The 24104-nt window shown below is 45.0% G+C and overlaps 1 protein-coding gene across 1 annotated transcript in view; it reads left to right on the top strand.

The window, feature by feature from the left end:
• PLOD3 (procollagen-lysine,2-oxoglutarate 5-dioxygenase 3) overlaps window positions 1-24104 on the top strand; it is a 361546-nt gene that overhangs the window by 289801 nt on the left and 47641 nt on the right. The window contains exons 10-14 of the mRNA XM_085639312.1: window positions 1842-1963; window positions 5390-5494; window positions 6660-6785; window positions 13316-13457; window positions 22080-22193. Of these exons, the coding sequence (XP_085495438.1) occupies window positions 1842-1963; window positions 5390-5494; window positions 6660-6785; window positions 13316-13457; window positions 22080-22193 (609 nt within the window). The remainder of the gene's footprint in view (window positions 1-1841; window positions 1964-5389; window positions 5495-6659; window positions 6786-13315; window positions 13458-22079; window positions 22194-24104) is intronic.

Here is a 24104-nt window from a genome sequence, read left to right as displayed (position 1 = left end):
CTGCACTACACACCAACACTACCCTAAACCCTAATACATTACACTACACTAACACCACAACACTAGCCTAAAACACTACCCCCAGCACGACCCTGCCCCTACCCCCAGTCCCTTCCCTACACTGAAACACTACCCTGCACGACCCCCGACACTACCCTAAACCCCTACCCTACACATACACCATATCACTACCCTAAACCCTAAAACACTAGCCCCAGCACGACCCTACACTACTCAGACACAACCCTACAACGTAAAAGACTACCACTGCACGACACAAAAAACGACACTTGCCTCTCTCTCTCCTCCGTGGTTCCTCTCTTCTCCGGCTTCCAGTGGCTTCCAGCGATGTCAGATCTGCACGTCGTTGTTTGGAAACGGAAGCTCCTTCCAAAAAACGATGTGGATAGTGCATACCATTACAACGCATACGTTGTAACAACGCTTGCGATGTAACAACTTGCCTACTAATGGTACGCGTTGTAACATCGCAAGCATAGTAACGCTTGCGAAGTAATGGTATGTGCACTAGAAGCCGCGCACTAAAGTCTGTTTACCCCTTTTCTCCCCTTTGCACACCTCATCACTTTCTACCCTCAGTAATTTCAACAGCACACCGGAAAGGGACGAAAAACGTGTTGGCTGATGTGTTTTCTTTGAATCCTGGCTCGGCCTTAAAGCCAGCAAACTTTATTTATTACAATAAAGCAGTGGTTTTTGGAACAGAACGATGTTGCATCAGATATATGGTGCTCCATTCGGAGTATGATCAGAGATATTACTAAATGCGATTGGGTTTCTAAATTTCTTAATGACAACTCTTTATTAACAATGGTCTCATTTGCCAAGTTTTGGCCACTTCAAGACCGTTCATTCCCTTTTGGTTTGTGGCCTGTATTCCCATATGTTATCAACTGTACCGGGTAGACCCAGAGCATATTCCACTAGAGGGAAGTAGCTGCAGCAGCCCAGCTGCTAAAACATGAATCTTTCAGATATATGTATACTGGCTACATGGAAAACAGTCCATACTTTAACAAGGAGCTATTGCCTCAATTTGATATGAATGCCAACTCTAGTTTTGGTCAATCTGCTCTGAGGAACCTGTATAGTTAACTCAATATTGAGGTTTCTTCTTATTTTTTTTTCTCCTTTTAAATATAGTTGTTATTACGTATGCCTTAGAGCATTGAGGTCTACAAGGTTTTTTTTATACTGTAAGTTTTTTTTACTCTATTCTAAAGTTAATGACTATCAATGAAAATCCTACAATGTAGAAGAAGTGGTCCACTGTTGTTCTGGTTCAGCATTGGGCAAATCAGTCGTAAACGGCCCGGCAATCTCCTCAGCTTCTTTTTGATAATCTGGAATAAAAAGTTTGGAAATACATTCCTAGTCAGAACTGTTCACTTAAGAAAGAACTAACTGCAATAAACAAGACAGGATGGTAGTGGAAGCTACTAGAGCCTTAAAGGGACCAGATACATTTTTTTAAAACTATAGAACATTTCTTCATTACTTACACAACAGTTTCTATTATATGTGCTGCAGTGTAGTTTTGAGAAGATTTGTTATAGTATTTTAAGCAATCTAAAATGTTTGCCTGTGATGGGTGTTCCACAACGTGTTGGATTTATCGCCTTTTCTACTGATGGATAATATACATATGTGCAGAGGTGAAATATTCTAATTTTTATTACTTCAGCGATGCTTTCAACTATGCAGAACTGGGACTTCAAGAAGTAGTATTCTAATATTACTGGTATCCCCTCCTTTGCACCCTGATCCATGCACCCTGATCCAATAGTCATTATATATATTTTTTTGTTCTTTTGCTTCAGGAGGTCTACCATGAACCACACATCCAGGCCTTCTGGGAAAGGCATAAGCATAAATTTTCCAGCATCAAAATCGTTGGACCAGAGGAGGCGTTGACCCAGGGGGAAGCTCGTGACATGGCAATGTAAGTACGAATGTTATCTGGATGGTGGCAGAAGTGTTGCTATAGTAGGTGGAAGTATGGGAGATCATAACTTTTCTCCATTGCTTCGGTGAGGTTGGGAAGGGCCAGGAGCGGGGCGTTACACTGAAAACTATCAGAAAGATGCAGAGAAGTGTGGCTTTCAACCAAACACAACCCAAAAGAGGAGCAAGTAGGCCTCTGTGCCTTCTTGGAAGGAGATGAAGCATGCCACCAAGGAGTGCCCGGAGTCTTTGTGGAGCACCTTGGAGGAGATGAGGTGTTGTACAGCGAAGCATCCGGCAGTGGTTCAAGGATAGACTTTTACAATTTCTGTTTGTGGAGATGCAACGTTAATGTTTTCTAGAACAGAAAAGAGACGTTATCAAGGAACTGCTGCGAGAAGTGTAAATAAAGATCGAAACAAGCATTACCTTTTTAAAGACCCTGCAGTAAGCCTGTGAGAAGGCAGGTGACAAACAAAACTGACTGATATGCTAGCGTGTTCTACAATGAAGGATACCAACCAGAGAAGAGACGGGTATAAAGCTTGCTGCCGAGCAGAGTTTTTTTTTTGTTAGAGATGCCCAAACTCTGCGATGTCCATGGTACCATGTCCAAATCCATGATTCTTCAGCTGATATTACAACTGCCTGGTTGTAAACTACATAAGAGATTTAGCCTTATGTGTGTGCTTCTGTGGTACTACATAATCTTCTGCCATCTTTTTATAGCCTCTAACCAGCTAAATTCTTCTATCACTCATTTCTTCAGGAGTATTTTTTGCACAAGGACAATAAATGTACATTAATTTCTTTCACTCAGTAACCTTTGTCCAGATGTTATTGTACCAAGGCGCTTAGCCAGGAGCACAGAGGAAGTCTGCTTCTAGAATTTATTCAGCGCCGAGATGATGCTGGGTGTAGTGTCCGAAGTCGATGAGCAATGCTGCCAATGGCCCAAAGGCAGCGGTGGCCCAGAAGCCTGTCTCAGTGGGTCCAAAGTGACTGAACGCCCTTTGTTGGTGGAAGCTCCGAGTGGTGTGAGGGGGAGGAGAATCTGTACTCACGACCTGTTGAGCCGACAGGAGGTCTTCAATCTCAAGGTTGGAGTCGGAAGTCTCTTTGGAGGATAAAGCCTCCTCATCGGTGATCGAAGGCTCAGGATGCTGCCTCCCCCCTCGAAGTCCTGGGTGCCGAAGAGGTCGGGGGTATCTTCGGCACTCCTGCGTGACATCTCGAGTCGACGAGCCTGGCGGTTTCGAAGAGTCTTTTTGACTGGGTGACCAGCACGCATCGCAATAGAACTTTTAATGCTTAGGTGAGAGGCAAATATTACAGACCTGGTGGAGATCGACCCAGGAGTGTTTCGCATGGCACTGAGAGCAGTATCAAAAAGGTATCTGTTCCATTGCAGGTGAGGCATGGTGAGAGCGGACCAAATGGAAGGGAAGGAGACCTTGACATGCGTGGCCCCAGCAGGGCCTGGAGACAACCTGGAGAAGTGTCCCAGACCAAACTGAAGACGTCAACCTGATATGAGAAAAAGGGAAATGCAATTGAATACAATGCAAACTGAGTGAGAGGACCCTTGAGATCGAAAAGAACACAACAGCGTCGATCTGGAACACAGGAGCACACGTCCGAACCAGACGGTGGAAAGAAAACAATCTAACAATGTGCATTGCAAGCAAGAAGTGGAGTGCCAGTACCTCAGGCTCGAAAATAATTATTAAAAGAAAAACAAACAGCTGTGCATACCCCTGCCATCTAGTGTTGGGCACACATCCGGGCCCAACACCAAATGGCAGGGGTATGCACAGCATGTCAGTCTGACACAAATAGATGCTTACAACGTAAATAATTTTTTATTTTAATATTTAATTTTTTATTTCATGCTTGCCTTTTACTAGCATTTGTAAACTGAGGATACAAACAATACTGATATCTGTTTACAAAACCTATTCAACCTTTTACCAACATTGCTTTTCTTGTAGAAAATTGTTTGAAGGGCTCATATGTCTCGTTTGAACCCCCAAAACCGTAGCCACACTGTCCTGGCAAAGGGTGTGTTTGTTGTGGTCCAGGATGTCCAAAAAGCCAGAAGAAAATGTGAGCATGGCCACATCATTCCTACAGCTCCACATGTAAATCATGGCTAACTGTACCATGTGAGGTATTGTCATATGTCTTCTGAAATGTGAGGGATTGTCATATGTCTTCTGAAATCTTTATAATCTCAATAGTGACTATTCCTTTGATTTGTGTATCGAAGGGGGTGGATATGCAGAGGAACCCTTTTGGAATCGGGACCTGAATTATTTAATTCGAAACTTGACAAGGTTCAGAGTTTGTATAAAGACTGTGTTCGTCTTCGCATATTACGTCAATTTGCAAGATCATATATACTGAAGACAGGAAATTCACTTTTCTCCAAAAGACAGGAAATTCACTTTTTTCCAGAAGACCGGAAATTCAATTTTTTCCAGAAGACAGAAAATTCACTTTTCTCCAAAAGACAGGAAATTCACTTTTCTCCAAAAGACAGGAAATTCGCTTTTCTCCAAAAGACAGGAAATTCACTTTTTTCCAGAAGACAGGAAATTCCATTTTTTTCAGAAGACGGGAAATTCACTTTTTCTCAGAAGACCGGAAATTCCATTTTTTCCAGAAGACAGGAAATTCACTTTTCTCCAGAAGACCGGAAATTCCCTTTTTTCCAGAAGGCAGGAAATTCACTTTTCTTCAGAAGACAGTTCTAGATGTAAGATCCTCTCTAAAAATCCATACAAACACCTCACTTTTTTTTTTAGCAGCAACAATGTCAGTTTTACTCTTAGAGTGGTCTGTACCCAAATGTGTTTTAGGTCTTATCTATCAAATGTCCCGCTGCCCTCGATCCTTGTGATGTGGTGAGGGCCGAGGGGGTGGGGGAGATGGGGAGATGTTAGGGGGTTCATCACCAACCGGACACTTAAGGAGATGTTTAGAGGCGTTCAGTAACGGGGCACTGCTTCATTCAGAGAACAATGTGTCCTCCAGATGGACCACCTCTTTAAGATTTTGTCTTCAGGACTTGCAAAGTGACAAAGTTCTACCTTGTCCCGTGACACAGCAGGACTTTCCCCAGTGCCTTTGCAGATCCAAGGGCAAAGTGCCTGCCACATTGGCATATACCAGAAAGTTTCACAGGCTGGCTATTGCCAGTGTGAACAGTGGTTCGGTGGCAGGGCCTCCAATCTGTAATTGAGACCCTTACATTTTCTGTTAGCAGTGTGGGCCCAGATCGATTGTTACCCGAATACAATTGATTTAGATGAACTATATATAGTGCCTGTAAACGCAAAATGAGGTAAATGTGTGGAAAAGCATTTTGTTTTCTGGACACAGCAGCTAATATTTTCTCATCAACATTACTTCTTCTGTGCAGGGACATCTGTCGCCAGGATACCACGTGTGATTTTTACTTTAGTGTGGACGCAGAGGTTGTCATCACAAATCCAGATATCCTGAAGGTCCTTATCGGGGAGAACCGGTAAGTGCTGTCTGATGATTTACAGCATGAAAACAGCTGCGCTTGCATGCATTTGGAGGAGTTTGAACAAAAAATATAACTAAGGTTGAAACTCTAGCTTTGTGTGTGTGTGTGGGTTTTTTGTATTGGGCAGGCGATATCGTGAGTTGCAGGTGGTGTTGGACGTCTGCATAGATTAGTAAAAGGGTGAATGTTTGAAATGATACATGAATATTGGTATACTTCAAAGGTGGCTAACTTGAATGTGATGGAATTGGCCATCTAGTTTAAGCTGTAGGCAGCCTAGAGAGACCATGGAATGGATGGGGCACCTGCAGTGCTTAATTTGAGCCGGTGGTTTCCAGTGCTCCAAACCGGCACTTAATTGTCAACACCGGCACTTATTACAGTCTGCCACATGGTGGCGATGTTTCTCTAATTTAGAAACAGTTTTTTTCAATTAAATATACATTACAATGAATAATACCTGCTGCTTAAGCCATTCTTATAGCTTTGGGAGCCTGGAATAGTCTGAATTGTCACACTTGTAAGAGTGTGATGGTTAGTAGTTGTGTTGGTAGTGTCATTGGCAATGCTGGCAGGGGCAATGGGTGGTGCAAGCTGCAGTGGCCTCCTGAGGAGGGCCCTGGCACATATCATTTTTTACAAATTAAGCACTGGGCACATGGAAGGCGTTGGGAAATGATAGGGCCCCATTAGGGGTAGAGGTTTGTGACAGGAACATTCCTCAGAGGTGGGTCTTTTCCCTAGTTGTGACAAGAGCTGCCAGCGTTTAGTGTCTGCATTCATTTAAGGAAGAATGGGACCTGGAGATAGTTTTTAAACCTCCCTCTGGTCTGTGCACTGGTCAGTGTTTACACTGTGGGTAAGTGAAAAGCTCAAATATTACAATTACTTGGCTATTCCTTCATTCAGACCTAAGAAGGTCTCATATTTCTAGAGCACTTGTAAACTGTGCTGAGTTGGGGCATGTATGGAAGGCTTCAGAAAGCAAACACTTGCGCCAGGCTCCTTTAGTGTTACTCTAAAAACCAAAAGATTGGGGAAAGAGCTTCATGCCTCGGGGCATCCAGCAGAGCAACTGTGAGGCGTTTCCCGTCAACACCTAAAAGACACCACTTTTAATGATCCTTTGTTTTTGTTTGATCTTTCCTCTGCCCTACAGGAAGGTTATTGCACCAATGATTTCACGACACGGGAAGCTGTGGTCCAACTTCTGGGGTGCTTTGAGCCCGGAGGGATATTATGCGCGCTCAGAGGATTACGTTGATATTGTGCAAGGCAAGCGCCTGTAAGTCTGTTTTCTTTCTTTCATCTACTTCTCTCATGCATAGCCTGGGCCTTTTTCTTTTTCCTATATCCATGCAATAACCCATATGTTGTAAAAATAATGATACTATTTCTTTAGCACATCAAATGAGGTTAAACCAGACCACACAGGTCCTTTTTTGAGACATAAGCAATAGAAGCAGACAAGGCAGCCATACATAAACCCATCACTGGACAATATGACTAGGTCAGTACTGAAATATGTTTACCAGGCTTTAATGCACTACAGTGATGCCAGGTGTTATTAAACCCGCATCCTAGATAGAGCTCTGTTGAAGACTTCTCTTTTCAATAGTGTATACTCCCATGTGGGAAATGCAATGATCTGATCTTTATGGTGCTGCACATTCAAGTACCATGAAATGGCTCTCGTTAGCTCTTGCTCGCCTGCAGTACTTTTAATGTGTGAAGACACCCACCAGCTCACATCACAGTGCTGCCTTTCAGGCCTACTGGTTATACCTGACGAAGGGAGTGGTGTGGTTTCCAAATCGGATGTACCTTTGCACTTTCATTTTTGCTTGCTATTTCAGGGACAGCCAATTTATCAAGCAACATTGTGTTCGAGGCATGTGAGCTGTAGATCGTATACTTGTGCATAGATGGCCATCTGGTGTTGGGTTCGGATGTTTGCACTTTGTTTTTGTCTTGGAACAAGTCTTTTGTAGTCAAGAGGTAGGTGACTCCTCCTTAGGACGATAGTGCGCATGGGCATCAACTTCATCTCTAGATTGTTTTTTTTCCGCCATCGGGTTCAGATGTGATTTGCTGAGCTCCGGGTCGGTGTCGGTTTCTACCCACCCTTCAACGGGCAATTTCTCTACACTCAACTGTATTGTCTCGATCGCGTTTCCCTTTCGATGCGCATTATTCAAAACAAACTCCTCGACCTCGATCTGCGACGCGGCTCTCCGTGCCGACCACGCCTGCAGTCAATGGAAAGGACTCCTTTCAAAAAAATGCCCCGGGTGTGGTGCTAAATTCCCACACACGGTCTTGCACGAGGTTTGTAACCTCCGTCTCTCCCCGGAGCATGAAGACAAGAACTGCGAGGCCTGTTCATCTTTCAGGTCGAAGAAAACCATCCATGATCGTCGAGCTCGACGTCACGAAATGTCTCACGGAAGCAGCTCGATTCCGGACATCTTCGGAGCAGATCCCAATGTCCAGCCGGAGCAAGGTGATGAATGCAAAAACAACAGTTGATGGACAGAATGCAGAACAATGTCATACATTCACCCCAGTACAGAGATCTGGGCCTAAATCCATCGTTTTTTTGCTCACCATGCCGTTCCAGTTTGAACCCAGCCATATGCAAATCAGTCTTGACCCTGTGCCTCATGGGAACAGTCCAGCCCGAACTGCCAAGCCAGGTCCTCCCTGGACTGGAAACAAGCATCCTAGGGCCGGTTTCTCAGTCTCAGTCTCTGAGGCCAACGACTCCGACGTCAAAGAGGAGACACTCACCCCAGCTGAGCGGTCTGTTAGTACCGAAACCCCTCTCATAAAAAACAAACCTAAGGCTCCGGTAACACCCTCGGGCTCCGGTCGACACCGGCAACATGTCTCAGACGCCCCGCCCTCGGGCCCGGCTATGAAACCTAAAGATAAGACTTCTGGCTCGGGCTTGAGCCAACCCCATTCTGGTGCCGAAAAGTCACCTTCGGCACTGAAGCACAAGACCAAAGATGTGCCATGCCCTTCTTCATTGGCACCGAGGACAGCCTCGACGCCGAAGCCCTCGGCGTCGAAACATATCCGGGACAAACATTCGGAACCGAAATAATCTTCGGAGCCGAAAACGGCTTCGGAACCCCAAATAAACGTCGGAGACGAAAAAAGTGGGGATGATGCACCTACCATCCCATATGACGTAGACTCTTGGGATTACTACAACACAGATCCCGACCCACACATTGACCCGGACCTCTATCCATCCAGGCCATCACCACCAGATGACAATATTGGGTTTGCCCAACTAATCAATAGGGCTGCCCAATACCACTGGGTACAATTTCATTCTGACCCTTTAGAGGAAGACTTTCTACTTGAAACCTTTGCACCCTCGCTAAAGTCCCCGCACACCCTGCCAATGTCAAAAGGCATACTCAAACATGCTCCAGAAGTTTTTAAAGACCCTGTCAGAGCCAGGATTCTCAACACCAGGATAGATAAAAAGTATAAGGCAGCTCCCAATGACCCAATTTACATTAACGGTCAGGTCCCTTTGCATTCTCTTGTGGTGTCTAATGCACGCACGAGGGCAAACTCAGAGAGAACAGGCAACACCCTTCCCCCCTCCTGATAAGGAGTCAAAATTAATAGACACATCTGGTAAACGTATTGCGTCACAGGCTGCAAAGCATTGGCGGATTGCCAATGCCCAAGATTTATTGGCCAGATACGACAGGGCTCACTATGAGGAGCTTGAACAGCTCATGCAACACCTTCCTGACCAATACAAACAAAAGGCCAACACCTTATCCAAGAAGGGAAATTGATCACAAACACCTTGATTAAATGTGCGCTCGACGCGGCTGATACCGCATCCCGCGCCATTAACACTAGCGGTGTGTTGCGCAGGCACGCTTGGCTCCGGGTCTCCGGATTCAAACAAGAGGTGCAATCTGCTATTCTAAATCAGCCCTTTAATCAAGAGCATCTTTTCGGGCCCTCAGTTGACCTAACATTAGAAAAAATGAAAAAGGATACGGAAACTGCTAAATCCATGGGGGGCCTTCCAATTCCCTTCCCCTAGAGGCTCTTTTCGCCGCTCCTTCTATGGAGCTGCCTCCAAAACCATTGGCTCAGAACATTCCTCTCCGTCCTATAAGAGCCCCACTCAAACGTCCTCCAAAGGATACTTTCGCGGAGGCTACAGAGGCAACAATGGTAAGGGAAGAGGTCGCGGCAACAATAAACGAACCTCCCCTACCACTAAACAGTGACTTCCCTGCACTTACCCCCGATCATCCCACTCCTGTCGGGGGACGTCTCTTACAGTTCCTGCCTGTCTGGAATTCAATCACAACAGACAAGTGGGTAAGACAAATTATCCAGTGTGGTTACTGCCTGGAACTCACCTCTACCCCCCAAACATTCCTCCCAGACAACGTCCAATGTCCACAGAACATCTACCACTTCTCAAATAAGAGGTTCTCTCTCTATTACAAAAACATGCACTAGAATCAGTCCCCTTGCCTCACCAAACCACAGGGGTTTACTCCCTCTATTTCCTAATCCCAAAAAAGGACGGCTCTCTCAGGCCCATATTAGACCTCAGACCGCTAAACCTCTACATTCAGTTGGACCACTTCCACATGGTCACTCTCCAACAGGTGCTCCCACTACTTCAACAGGGCGACTTTCTCACCACTCCGGATATAAAGGACGCCTACTTTCATATTCCCATTCATCCCGCTCACAGGAAATATCTCAGGTTCGTGGTAGATGGTCAACACTACCAGTTCAAGGTTCTCCCATTCAGGATGACTACAGCACCCAGAGTCTTCACCAAGTGCCTCGCAGTATTTGCAGCCCACTTACGAAGACAGCACGTTCATGTTTTACCTTATCTGGACTACTGGCTCACAAAAGCCAAGTCACACAGCAGCTGTGTGCAACACACACACACAAAACAATCCAACTGCTTCACCACTTGGGATTCACGGTAAACATCACCAAATCCCACCTCCAACCGTCCAGCATACAACAATATCTAGGGGCCACAATAGACACTTCATAAGCTTTAGCATACCCCATCCCAGTCAGGATAAGTGCCATACAAGCTCTAATACAATAATTTCAGCCTCAACACTAACTACCAGCGCGAGTGTTCATGCAGTTAATCGGGATGATGGCCTCTTGCATTCTTATCGTCCCTTATGCAAGACTCCAAATGTGTCCCTTACAGGAGTGTTTGGCACGTCAGTGGAACCAGGCTCAAAGTCCGCTAACAGATCTGGTGCTGATAGACGTCTGCACCCATCGCTCTCTGCAACGGTGGAACATACAAAACCTTTCCAAAGGGCGGCCGTTCCTCGACCCGGTTCCACAGATAGTGCTAACAACAGACGCATTCGCTCACCGGCTGGGGAGCTCATCTTCAAACCCATACCGTTCAGGGCATATGGACCCCTCAACAAAAACAATTCCACATAAATTACCTAGAATTGTTGTCAATCTTCCTAGCACTAAAATATTTTCAACTCCATCTTGTAAGTAAAGCTGTTCTAGTCCATACAGACAACATGACAGCAATGTATTATATACAAAAACAGGGAGGGACACACTCTATACAGCTTTCACACCTAGCTCAAAGCATATGTAGATGGGCCATTCCTCAAAACATATATCTCCTTGCAGAACACCTGCCAGGAGTACACAATCAAATCTACTCAGTCGCCAAAAACAGCAGATCCACGAATGGGATCTTCACTGTCAAGTTCTGCTTCCATTCTTTCAAATGTGGGGCCACCCAGAAATAGACCTGTTCGCCACACACCAAAAAGCAAAATGCCCAAGCTTCGCATCCAGGTATCCACACCCATTGTCCAAAGGCAATGCACTATGGAAAAACTGGTCAGGCAAATTTGCTTACTCTTTTCCACCTCTTCCACTCATTCCGCTAGTGGTTTGGAAACTCAAACAGAATTCCCTCACAATGATCCTAATTGCTCCAACATGGGACCGACAGCCATGGTTCACAACCCTCTTGGAACGATCAGTAGTTCCTCATCAAAAGCTACGCCTCTCACCCAAGCTTCTCACTCAGAACCATGGAGAGATAAGGCATCCAGATCCCAATCAACTCAACCTTGCGATCTGGCACCTGAAGTCTTAGAGTTTGGCTACCTTAATCTCCTGCCAGACTGCATGAACATTATTAAGGAGGTTAGACGTCCTACCACTAGAGCTTGCTATGCTGCAAAGTGGAAAAGATTTGTAATTTACTGTACAAATTACAAAATCAACCCACTAAATGCTTCTATTCAAGACATCATCTGTTACCTTTTGCATCTACAACAATCTAACCTAGCGTATATATCTATTAGACTACATCTTGCGGCAGTAGCAGCCTATCTCCAAAACAGACAACATTAGTCTTTGTTTAGGGTACCAGCTATCAAGGCATTTATGGAAGGACGTAAAAGAATAAATCCACTTAGAGTTCCACCCTCTCCAGCATGGAACCTAAATGTGGTACTCACCAGGCTCATGGGTCCCCCATTTGAACCTATGCATAAACGCGAATTACAATTTCTCACCTGGAAAGTAGCCTTCCTAGTTGCGATCACCTCTCTCAGAAGAGTCCGTGAACTCCAGGCATTAACCATACAAGAACCATTTCTCCAAATCCATCATAACAAAGTGGTTCTTAGAACTAACCCAAAATTTCTACCTAAAGTCGTCTCTGCGTTCCACCTTAACCTGTCTGTAGAACTCCCAGTGTTTTCCCTCTACCAGACTCAGTAGCAGAACGGGATCTTCACACACTAGACGTAAAAAAAGCAATACTTTAATACATTGAAAGAACAAAATCGTTTAGAAAGGCTAAACAACTTTTTGTGGCTTTCTCCCCACCCCATAAAGGCAATCCCATCTCAAAAACAGGGATTGCAAGGTTGATTGTTAAATGCATCTAAATATGCTATGCTAAAGCAAAACACACCTTAACTATTCCCCCCTAAGGCTCACTCCACACATGAACTAGGGGCATCTATGTCATTCTTAGGGAACATTCCCTTAGATGACATCTGCAAGGCAGCAACTTGGCCTACACCTCACATGTTTACAAAACACTATTGTGTAGACGTGCAAGCCAAACAACAAGCTAGTGTGGGCCAGGCTGTATTAAGAACACTTTTCAAACCACTGCAACAGATACAGGTAGCCACCGCTAAGGAGGTAACTGCTGTATAGTCTATGCACAAGTATACGCTCTACAGCTCATATGCCTCGAACGGAAAATGCTACTTACTAGTATGCATCTGTTCTTGGCATGTAGAGCTGTAGATTCGTATACACACACCCGCCACCCCAGATATCTCTATCTGTTCCAGTACTATCTTATACATGGACATCCTTATCTATTTCTTACTGTTTCTTACTAACTCCATCATGACCCTCCATGGCAAAACAATCTGGAGATGGAGTCGATGTCCATGCGCACTATCGTCCTAAGAAGGAGTCCCCTACCTCGTGACTACAAAAGACTTCTTCCAAGACAAAAACAAAGTGCAAACATCCGAGCCCAACACCAGATGGCGATCTATGCACAAGTATACGAATCTACAGCTCTGCATGTCAAAAACAGATGCATACTGGTAAGTACCATTTCCCTTTTGAAAGTATATTCTGTAAAGTGAAGGATAAACTAAACATCATGCTCAGCCATCTCTGATTTATTTTGGCTACTGCCAGGCGGGCATTAGACATTGGTGATAATTCGCAGATCACCAATGTGTCTTTCTCTCTTCCCTCTTGCCCTAGTGGTGTGTGGAATGTTCCCTACATCACACAAGTGTACCTGATCAGAGGAGCGACCCTCCGACAAGAGTTGCAGGAGAAGAATATTTTCACCACAGACCTGATGGATCCAGACATGGCTTTCTGTAAGAACGTGCGTGACAAGGTGAGTGCCACGGAAGCTCTGAGGGAGGTTTCACTGCTTTATCAAGGACCACATCTTTTTTCAACAGATCTCTCCCAGTTTTCAGGTGGAAAATGGGACAGATCTCGAAATGGCGAGAACTGCTGAAGTTTTGTATGCCCCCAAACCTTTATCCTAAATTGGAACAAACTGGCTAGATTCCAAACAAGCATTGAAAATGCAATAGGTCTCGCCTTTGATTAAGTTAAAGCCATTTGCTTTGCTAATGGTATTGTATAGCAAAGCAAATGGCTTTAACTTAATGAAAGGCGAGACCTATTGCATTTTTAATGCTTGTTTTCTACTTGGCTGATTCCCGGGACAGGTCACTCTTGATGTGCCTAATGCCCCTGTGGCTGACTCCTGACTACTACGGCTCATTCCTGCTGCGGCTGACTAGAGTTCACTCCTGCTGTGGCTGAGCCCTGCCAAGCCCGTCAGCACCAACAAACAGCAGAGGCAGTGAGGTGGGGAGGGGGCAACGGTTGCAGAGAACGACTTATCCTTGGTGCGCAACTGCAGATGTCAGGCGTTCAAACCTCCCAACTATGAAGAAGGGGGGATGGGGGGAAAAGGCAGTGCATTTAAAAAAGTATTAAGAAAAGTGAGCACATAGAAGAAAATGGACTGGTGAGATTGAAAGAACGAGAAAAAGAAATTGTCCCACTGTACTGTGGTAATAATGTCAAATTTGACCTCTGAACTACAGTAATAAAATGTGTGAAGGAGCGCTTATTAAAACAATTGCTAAAAAAAATTTATTATTGGGTGACATTTATTTTTACTGTCATGACGTGTGTGTATATATATATATATGTATAATATATATACATAACATGTATTTGTAAAGCGCATGTTCACCCATAGGGTATCTTGGCGCTGAATAACAAAATGTTTATTTTTACCAAACTCAATGGTACTCATAAGAACAACAGAAGCAGTTGCTGTTTCTTCTCCTGAGCCACCAGCCCTAGGTGCTTAATAGAACTGCATAATCCTTTGTTAACGCTTTTAACATGCCATGGAAGGAAGTTACACTTGTTTGGTTACTTTGACTGTGGGTTGAGTGAGCAAAACTCAAAAACTCCTATATGCTGCTAAGAAGATATTTTTTTCCATTTGAACCACCCTCATGACACCATCATGCATGACGTTCATAGTTGAGGTATACCATCAGATATAGTTTTTCAAGCACACTACCAGCAAAACGAGTTTTGTAAAATATGCATGATTTTTACAAGAAGAATATGTGTGTATCTGCACAGCCTGTGATTTTGCTTGGTGTTCTATGGTCATTAAGTGTACCTTTTCACCACATAATTTCATGCAAAAACTCATCTGCCTCAGTTGTACAAGGAGACTACACATTGATTCAAGAAGAGCTGAAAAGTGTGTACTCACTAGAAAAAAACTGTGCGCCCTATTAAAAAAAATGCTGGAGTACAAGTGCCTTGGTTGCAAGTTTTATAAAGTGCAAAATCGTAGTGAGATAAACAAGCAGATCTGTTATTACAAACACATGCTACTAAATGCTCACTAAGAGGTGAAAAAAATACTTCTGCTTTTTCCGTACAACCTTGATCGACTCCAAATAGTGATCTTGGGTCGACTGTTGAATTTAAAACTGTTGCAAAATAGTAAATGCAGAGAAAGAAAATAGTGTGTGTTCTATCTTCAATGTGAGGCGCTCCACTAGCTTGATTTTGTGTAAAACTTCTGTAACGACTGAACACAACAAATAATGGAAACCACTACAAAATCTAGGTTTGTGGAGAATAAGTATTGCAAATTTTAACCATTTATGGGATTAGTTTGTATGGTGCTAGTTGGCGACAAGAAGCTTATTCCTTGCACAAGGTCCTTAAGAGAGAGAGGGGTCTGCAGAGTGTTTGACTGCAAACGTTACCTGTTTCTTGTAAACCTCATAATTAAACCCATTAGTTTGTAGATTGGGATGTGGGTTTTTAAGTTAAGAAACCTGCTTCTCTACAGCCTGTAAGATGTTTCCAGAAACCATCTTAAAAGTGGTTGGTAGCAGCCCATATCTAAAAAAAAGTGCACCTCAGTGTGAGGGGCATAGTCAGCTCCCTAATTAATAACGGTAATGACAGAATTTCCTTGCCAGCTGCTACTGAATGACATCAAAGGGGATAAACATTTGAGAACCAGAATATTAAAAATCTATTTTCTCTCCCAATTAAGGGTCCTCTCAAACTAACATGTCCTCTTGGAGCCATCCAAACAACCGACATAAATTGATAGACAATTATTAAAAGGCAAAAGATGTATTTGGTTTGAAGATTCTTCGTCTTTAGCAGCACTTCACTCCACTCTTTTCCTCACTTTTCGTCCTCCTAACTCTTTTTAGAACAAGCAGCTTTGAGAACGACTCTTTCAACAGTGTTCTCTATTTACTAAAATTGTCGGCAAAAGCAAGATCATCTTCATGTAACTACAATAAACCAGTGCTTAACACATGTAAAAGTTGTGCTTAAATAACATGGTACATTAGCTTTTAACATTCAAGTCCATTGCTAACATCAACCTTATCTGTGAGTCCTATATCGTGAGGCACCTGTCCCTTCATTTTAAAACTTCAATAAAAATACGTTCTCTTTACTCATTTAACAAATTCTAGAGAAAAGAATTTTGAAAAATGAGTCTGCAAATCCCCACCACAAAAGACCTAAATCCGCCCACCATATTTCTCTGCTAATCCCCACAACTGAAGACCTAAATTCACAAACCAAGTTTAGAAGGAAAAAGAGTTTCCTCCACATAACTATGAAAAATGCCATTCAAATTTAGGACTTTGCGAAATTTCCCTCGCAAACTTCCTGTATTTTTCAAGTTGAAAGCTGGACCTTTGCCGGACTTTAATTTTGGGGCGGTGATTTGCCAACATCTCCTAACTGGACTGCAAACTTAACAGGAAAGCAGTGTTCAAATTCACTCTCAAGAAAAAAGCACGCCCATGGTCAGCACCAACTTGTACTCCCAAAGAACAGGCACTCATGAGGTAGCATTTCCAATTTCAAATTGAAACTAGTCAAATGCGTGGCAGGCATAGTAAGTTTGAAAACTGTCAAGTATGTGAAGGGCATATAATAAGGAAAAACGCAAGAGTACACCTATATAATAAAATATGTGAATTCTTTAAATAGGAACTTTGGTAGCCCTGACAAAATACCTATTGCAGGCAACAAGAAGAGGTCAAGGAATAATAATAAATTGCTTTTGCGGTTCCAACAAATTTTTGTAAAACACGCACAAGGGGGTTAGGGAAGAACATAACATAAATAAATGCTGTTAGGTGACAGGCCTTCTTCAAAAGGAGCAAATCTGAAATGAGGAACTAGATTTTGCCAGCGCAAAAATCGATCTCCCAAACGATGTACAGAGTCCCAGACATATAGATATCTACAAGTACGTACACAGACTAACAAATAAAAATGCACGTTATCGTGATAGTAAAAAATAATAGTCACACCCAATGGTATTTTCACGTGAGGCTGATGTTCTGTACCCCAAAACAACTGAATAACGGGATACCATTTCCTTCAAAAGTCAGACGAGACCTAAAAAGTGAAAGCGCGCCATGCGCGCATTACTGCTGACGCCGTGCAGGGTCCCCTGGAGCTTCCGATATGATCTAGAGCCGACGGGGGGGAGGTAGGGAGGGAAAGTGAAGGCACGCCATGCGCGCACTGTGTTGAAATGCCAACCCTACGCAGGGACAGGAGATGTGCACTCATACGGAGTGCACATCTCCTGTCCGTACGCGTGCACATGTCCTGTCCCCGTTCGGCCAAGAAATCAACGACAATGGATCTCGCCAAGGCGAGCAGAGCATGCGCTGCGTCACTAGGCGAGACCTAAAAAGGGCTTGCATCAAGGCTTGGTGAAGCTACAGTTGTCTGCGCATATACATTTTTTTCTGTCTTTCTTGAGTAAATCATTATGAACTTAGAGGCAAGCATGCTCGGTATTGCTTTTTACAAGATCTAAGTGAAGCCTCCTGGACAAGGTAGGAGAAGCCAATAAGTATTTGCCCTTCTTGACCGATTTGGGTATTTCAGGCCAGACAACAAGGAACATAGTTGTAGAAAACAAGCGGACACTTTAGTGGTTGACAGTCTTTGACTTTCGGGTCAAGATAAAGGACCCTGAAGCCCTTCCTTTACATAGGATACAACTCTGAGCTGAGTTGGTTCCTTTATTCGCTAATGCTTCTTAGCGGAAGTCTTTTATTTTACTCATGGAGATAAGTAGATTTTTATGAGACATTTTTAATTTGTAAGTGCTGAAAGGTGCTCCAGGCAGCAAGGAAATGTGGCTGGAATGTCAGCTTTAGTAGCACATTATCGTTCCAGCCACAAGAAGTCCGTAGTTCTCATAGGTTAGTCAAAGGAGAGTGCCTAAGAACTGAGACAACGAAAGTCTAGATAAGCACATTTTACTTCCGATCTCTTGAGTCAATCAATCAGGATTTATAAAGTACTGCTAATCAGCTGATAGGTTATGCAGGCGTTTGCAGGTCCAGGAGGCTTATTCAAACAGCCAGGTCTTGAGGGTCATTTGGAATTCCGGATGTGATGTGATGTGATGAACGGGGCTGCGCGGGAAGTCTGTTCCAGGTCTTTGCTGCGATGTGGGAGAAGGAGCGTCCTTCACTTCTGCTTCAGTAAATGCGGGGAGTATGGGCAAATGAAAGAGAGGCGGAGCATTGTCTTCTCGACGGTTGGTGGAAGTTCAGGCAGTGGTTAATGTAGGCAGGTTCTTGGTTGTGTAGAGCATTGTGTGCGTGGGTCAGCAGCTTGAATTAGCATCTCTTCTGTACAGGGAGTCAGTGGAGTTTCCTGAAGTAGGAAGTGGGTTCGTTGGGGAAGGCAGTGGAGGAGTCTGACCGTTGCATTCTGTATGGTCTGAAGTCTCTGTAAGTGGTGTGCAGTGATGATTACGTAGAGAGGATTACCATAGTCCAATCGGTTGGTGATGAGGGCTTCTGTCACGGTGCATCTCGTGTGTAGGGGTAGCCACTTGAAGATCTCACGTAGCATGCGCAGAATGGGGAAGCAGGCGGAGGAGGCAGTGTTGATCTGTGATTTCATGGTGAGCCTGTTGTCAATGATGATTCCAAGGTTTCTGGCATGGTTGGAGGGAGAGGGTGCGGGTCCTACGTCTGATTGCCACCAGGAGTCATTCAATGTGTTGCTGCTGTTGCAAAGATTAGTACTTCTGTCTTGTCTTTGTTCAGCTGCAGGCAGTTGTTCATCCAGTTGGTGACATTTATCGTGCATCTGTGGAAGCTGGTTATGGTGGTGGTGGGGTCGCCGGTGAGTGAGAGGATGAGTTGGGTGTCTGCGTAGGAAATTATGTTGAGACCCTGGTATCTGACAATCTTGGCCAGCAGGGTCATGTATGTGTTGAAGAGCGTGGGGCTGAGGGGTAAGCCCTGGGGGAGACCACAGGTGATCTCCTTGGGTTCGGAGGTGAAAGATGGGAGGTTGATCCTCTGGATTCTTCCGATGAGGAAGGAGGTGATCCATCTGAGCGCGTCCCCTTGAATACTAATGTGGTGTAGTCTTTCATTAAGTGTGTGGTGAGATACGGTGTTGAAGGCTTCCGAGAGGTACAGAAGGATCAAAGCTGCTGGTTGTCCTCGGTCGAGGAGGGTTCGGATGTCGTCAGTGGCTGCGATCAGGGTGGTTTTGGTGCTGTGATTGCTGCGGAAGCCGGATTGGGAGGAATCCGGTAGCTAGTTCTGCTTCCGGTGTGTCATGAGTTGATTGTTGATTATCTTTTCTAGTACCTTCGCTGGGAATGGGAGCTAGGGCTGGACTGGCCATAGCGGGCATCGGGTGTTTCCCCGGTGGGCCGCTAGAGTGGGGGCCAATTTTGGGCCCCTGGGGGCCGTTTTTGTTACAGGGCTGTTTTTGTAACATAGCTGCAAAATCGCCCCCTGTAACAAAATCAGCCGAAACCGGCCCTGGCAAACAGCTGGGCTGAGCCCAGGGGCCAGGGGCCAGTTTTGGTTCCCAATCCGGCCCTGATGGGAGCAGGGAGATTGGGCAGTAGTTTTTGAGTTCATTGAGGTCGGTGGAGGGTTTTTTGAATAGTGGACTGACTTCGGTGTGTTTCCAGGCATCGGGAAATATTGCAGTGGTGATAGATGTGTTGAGTAGGGTGGTGAGTTCCTGGCCTATCCTTTGGTTTCCGAGGTTGAAGATATGGTGCATGCATGATCTTTGGGGGCTCCTGTGTGGATGGATTTCTTGGTAGAGGTGGTGGCCTGAGTGGAGAGGATATTTCAGGTGGTCAGTGTGTGGTTCATGTTGGTTACAGTGGTGGCGTATCTGTCAAGGAAGTCCGTAGGTATGGGTTGGGGATCTAAGTTTCTGTATATGGTTGCAAACTTGTCATGGAAAAAGTGGGCGAGGCTGACACACAGCTTCTGTGAGGGTGTGATGTTGTTTTCACTGGCAGCCTGGTAGGAGGAGTCCTTAACAATGTTGAGAAGTTCCTTGGTGTTGTTGGCGCTGGTTTTGATGTATGCAGCAAGGACTCTACACTTTGTTGCCCACAGCAGGTGGAGGGAAAGCTTGAGGGAGGTCTTGAAAGCTAACCTGTCGGAGGTGTCCTTGCTGGTGTCCCATCTCCTCTCCAACTGTTTGCTGTCTTGTTTTGCTGTTCTGAGTTCTTGGGTGTGCCAGCTGGTCTTTTTGGAGGATTTTCTCTGGATGTTGCTCTTTATGGGGAAATACTGTCTGTGCAATTGGTGATCTAGGAATTGACGTTTTTCACTCCCTGTTTGAGGCTGGTGGTGATAGAAGGGTTGGAGGTGTTGAGGGCGTTTGCCCAGCTGGTCTCTGACATTTTTTTCCACCTTTGGTGGGGAGCATAGGTCATCTTGGGGGTGGCGATGTGAGGGCTGGAGATGCTGAAGTGGATGATGGAGTGATCGTTCCATGTGAGTTTTGTGTCATGGCTGTATTTGACACAGTTGATGGTGGTGAAAGTTGGCATTGTGGGTCCTGCGCTGTGTGTAGGGTTGTGGACGATCTGGGCCAATCTGAGGCTGCTCATACTGTCGAGGAGGTGTGTGATGTTTTGTCGTTTGGGTCGTCAATGTGGAAATTTGGTCGCCGAGGAAGATGTAGTCCTTGGTGTCTAACGCTAGGGGGACAATTGAAGTCTGCAATGGTGTTGCAGAAGCTGGAGTGCAGGACTGGGGGTCGGTATGCAAAGGTGCCTCTGATGGTTGTTTTGTCATCCGTGTGGAGCTTGAAATTGAGATGTTTCATGGTGGTGGTGTTGTCGGTGGTGGTGGTACACTGTATGGTCTCTTTGTGGATGATGGCTGTTACTCCTCCCGGGTTGTTGGTGTGGTCCTGCTGAGTGATTTATATCTGTCGGGGATTGCTGTGGCAATGTCTGGGGCAGATTTGGGTTTCAGTGAGGTAGACAATGTTGGGTGCGAGGGTAGCAATGAGGTCCCATAATTCAGTGGAATGCTTGCATAGGGAGCGTGTGTTGAGAAAGGCGCATGTGAGTTGGTGTTTTTGTTCAGGTGGTTTCTGTGGTGTTTGGGGTAGGGCTGGTCAGGGGGCTGGTGTGTGCGCAGTGGCAGGTGCAGTGGCAGGTGAAGTGCCAGTGGGTGCAGGTGAAAGGTCCTACCGTGGAGGGTGGGTCGGCACAGTGGCAGTTTGTTACGTGTCAAGGGTGTAGAGCTCGGCAATGGTGTATCTTCAGGAGGCGGGAGGGCCAGGGGTTGTGGCGTTGCGCATGGTCCAGGCATGGACGGGCTTGCCTACGGCACGACAGCAGCGAGGTCGCGCTGCGGTCTGCATTAAGTAGGTCCTGGGGTGGGCGGGGCTCTATTGGCTGGAAGAACGGTTAGTGGGAAAACCCAGTCGGGACAACCCCAGCGGGAAAACCCGGGCAGCTGCGGTGTCACTGGATCAGTCTGAAACCAGCAGGAACTGGAGGCCATAGGCAGGTGGCAAGCTAGGTGTCCAGGTGCCCAGAGTAATCCAGATAATTATAATGTTGTTTTATTTTGCTTTTCTAGCACAGTTTTACCATTTCATAGTGCTGTTAATAAAACATGTTGGTATCAGTCAATGCAACGGTATGTAATTTATCGACCATTGAAAGATGAAAAATTGTGTTCTCCACATCAGGTTCAGAATGTGTAAAATGGAGCTAATTTTACACATTCATTGATTCCTGCAGTGAACCCTTAACTTGTCGAGCAATCTTAAGGCACACACAGCCCTGTTTTTCATGACACCACTATCCTATCCAAAATCGGCATCCGTAGCCAAAATTTGACGTTCTGTGTTGTTAGTATACCTGTGCTTGATCCATCCGTTTCTATCTGCTTCTGTTAACATTGTTGTACCTTGTACACATGCGCGATGGTGACTGCAACGTTTACAGGTGGTGCATTCTACATTGATTGTATGTTCCCTAACTTCAGGAAGCCAATGTTTATTCTACAGTCTACATGTTAAGTCTGTCCTTCCGGGTCTGGACATTCCCTCTGGTGAAATAAAACTTCCTACCGACAAACGCCTTTTGTTTCCCTTCTTTCCCTTTCAGGGAATCTTCATGTATATAACCAACCAAGAGGAATTTGGAAGGCTTGTATCTACCGCCCGGTATAACATCACCCGCCTCCACAACGACCTCTGGCAAATATTTGAAAACCCCATGGTGAGTGCTGGACACAAGGCAGGGTTTTAAGTGATTAACGAAGAGAAAAGACTGAAGTTATGGGGAGTTTAGGAGTAGAACTTTGGGGGGGGGGTCATTTGTTGAGTGTAAGAATATAGTAGGAAATCAAGTAAGGTGGGTGTTTGGTTGAATTGTATAGACTCATGGTGAGACATGGGAAGGTCGTGACAGAGCTGTGGAAGTGTCATTTTGCAGCTAGAAACATGTTGTTCCCTGTCCCTCAACCTGGACCTCTCCTTCCTGGCATTGCAATTCCCAAACCACGGCGGAATCTAGGAGCTGGATAGTACAGGCTATTCAAATGACCTATCCATGCCAAATGGAACTTTGGAGGTTAAGCCATGATCTCTTCCAACTAGAGGGAAGCGGCAGCCTTAGCTTTTGTAATGTATCCATTCATGATATTTGCTAAGCAGAGACATGGACATCAACACATGCATCCACACTGCATTAGTGTCTGGTCATTTCAGCATCAGAGGAATCTAAAGCAGAGAATTGGTTTGCCACTACTCGTAAAAATTTTTTTAAAAAACTCCACTAAAGAGAAAAAACACTGCATAATCTGCACAGCATGTGAATCTGGGAGATCTTCCTGGCTGCAAAATAACATGTACTTACCTGTAACAATTGTTTTGCAGCTTGAAACACTTCAAAATTCACATGTAACCCAGATTCAATTGTAACTGCCCTGCTTCTCCATGGTAGGATGAAGAGTAGTTAAAAAAGAAAATATGTACCAAGATGTATATGAAGGAGAAGATTTGGTCTAACGACCCAAACTGCTGCCTTTGGGACCTGGGGACCAACGATTGGGACCTGGCCTCAGTGCTAGACTCAATTTCGTGTGAGTCTTGGCAGATCACTTAATCTCCCTGTGCATAAATGTGTTTGTGTAATCCCCACTTGATGTACACAGTCTTGTAGATTGTCTCCCTACCCCTCACGTGATCTACAGTGCTCTGTTTCTTCACAGCTAGGTTGCTGTATATAAATACCAATACATATACGCATACTTGCATTAAAAAAAGGCTAAAATAGAAGTCCGGTCTTGGGCCATTGTAAACTTATGGTGGACGTCATTGTGAGTCACACTGTCTCCACACTGGTCGACAGCCAAAGTTAATTAAAACTCAACAATTAAACATAGTTACTCAAGCACTAGATGGTGCAATAATGCCAGCATGTAAATCTCGAAGAGGTTTAAGCTGCAAAACCATTATTGCAGGTGAGTAACTGGTTTCATGGATGGGAACGTGACATTTAGGGAGACCAGTGTTAATGTGAAGAAAATGGTTGTACTATGGCAAGACGGTAGTCGCGGCAAGGACTTATCATGCCAGTAAAGAGATATCCAGGTTGAGGACAGGGTAAAAGGGGTGCCTGAATAATAGAGACTCAAGGGTGGATTGCAAGAGTATTTACCTAACAAGTGAAAGGATATGTGAGCAGAGTAGGAGACAGCTCAGCTGCAGACGCAAGGTTCAAGCAAGGTGGCATGGCCTGAATAAGCGAAGGAAGGGTCATCACCATTTACACTGAAAGGTGATTTTGGGTCACCACAACAATGTATAAGTAAAAGAATTGAGGCGCAAGGGCAAGCACGCTCTAAGGAGAGCTAATTGTCCAATATGAAGCAACAGGACTAACGAGCAGTGGCAGCTGGTAGGGGATGGGTGTGGGGGAGGTAGATACAAATCTAAAAGAACTTACCTGGGGGCGCCAGCCGCTGCCCCTCCTCTGTCCTTGTGGTATCCTGCCTCCCGAAAGCACCCTAGTTCCTAGACTCCCCTAGCCAATCACACCGTTGCTTTACAGCAGCGTCATGATTTGTCTGAGCACAGTGGTTTGGACTCGGGGGCTGTGCATGTTCTCCACTCAGGCTCTACAACA

This window comes from Triturus cristatus, chromosome 12 (genome assembly GCF_964204655.1).
Source record: "Triturus cristatus chromosome 12, aTriCri1.1, whole genome shotgun sequence".
In the NCBI taxonomy this organism is placed as follows: domain Eukaryota; kingdom Metazoa; phylum Chordata; class Amphibia; order Caudata; family Salamandridae; genus Triturus; species Triturus cristatus.
This window is presented reverse-complemented; position numbering and strand designations above follow the sequence as displayed.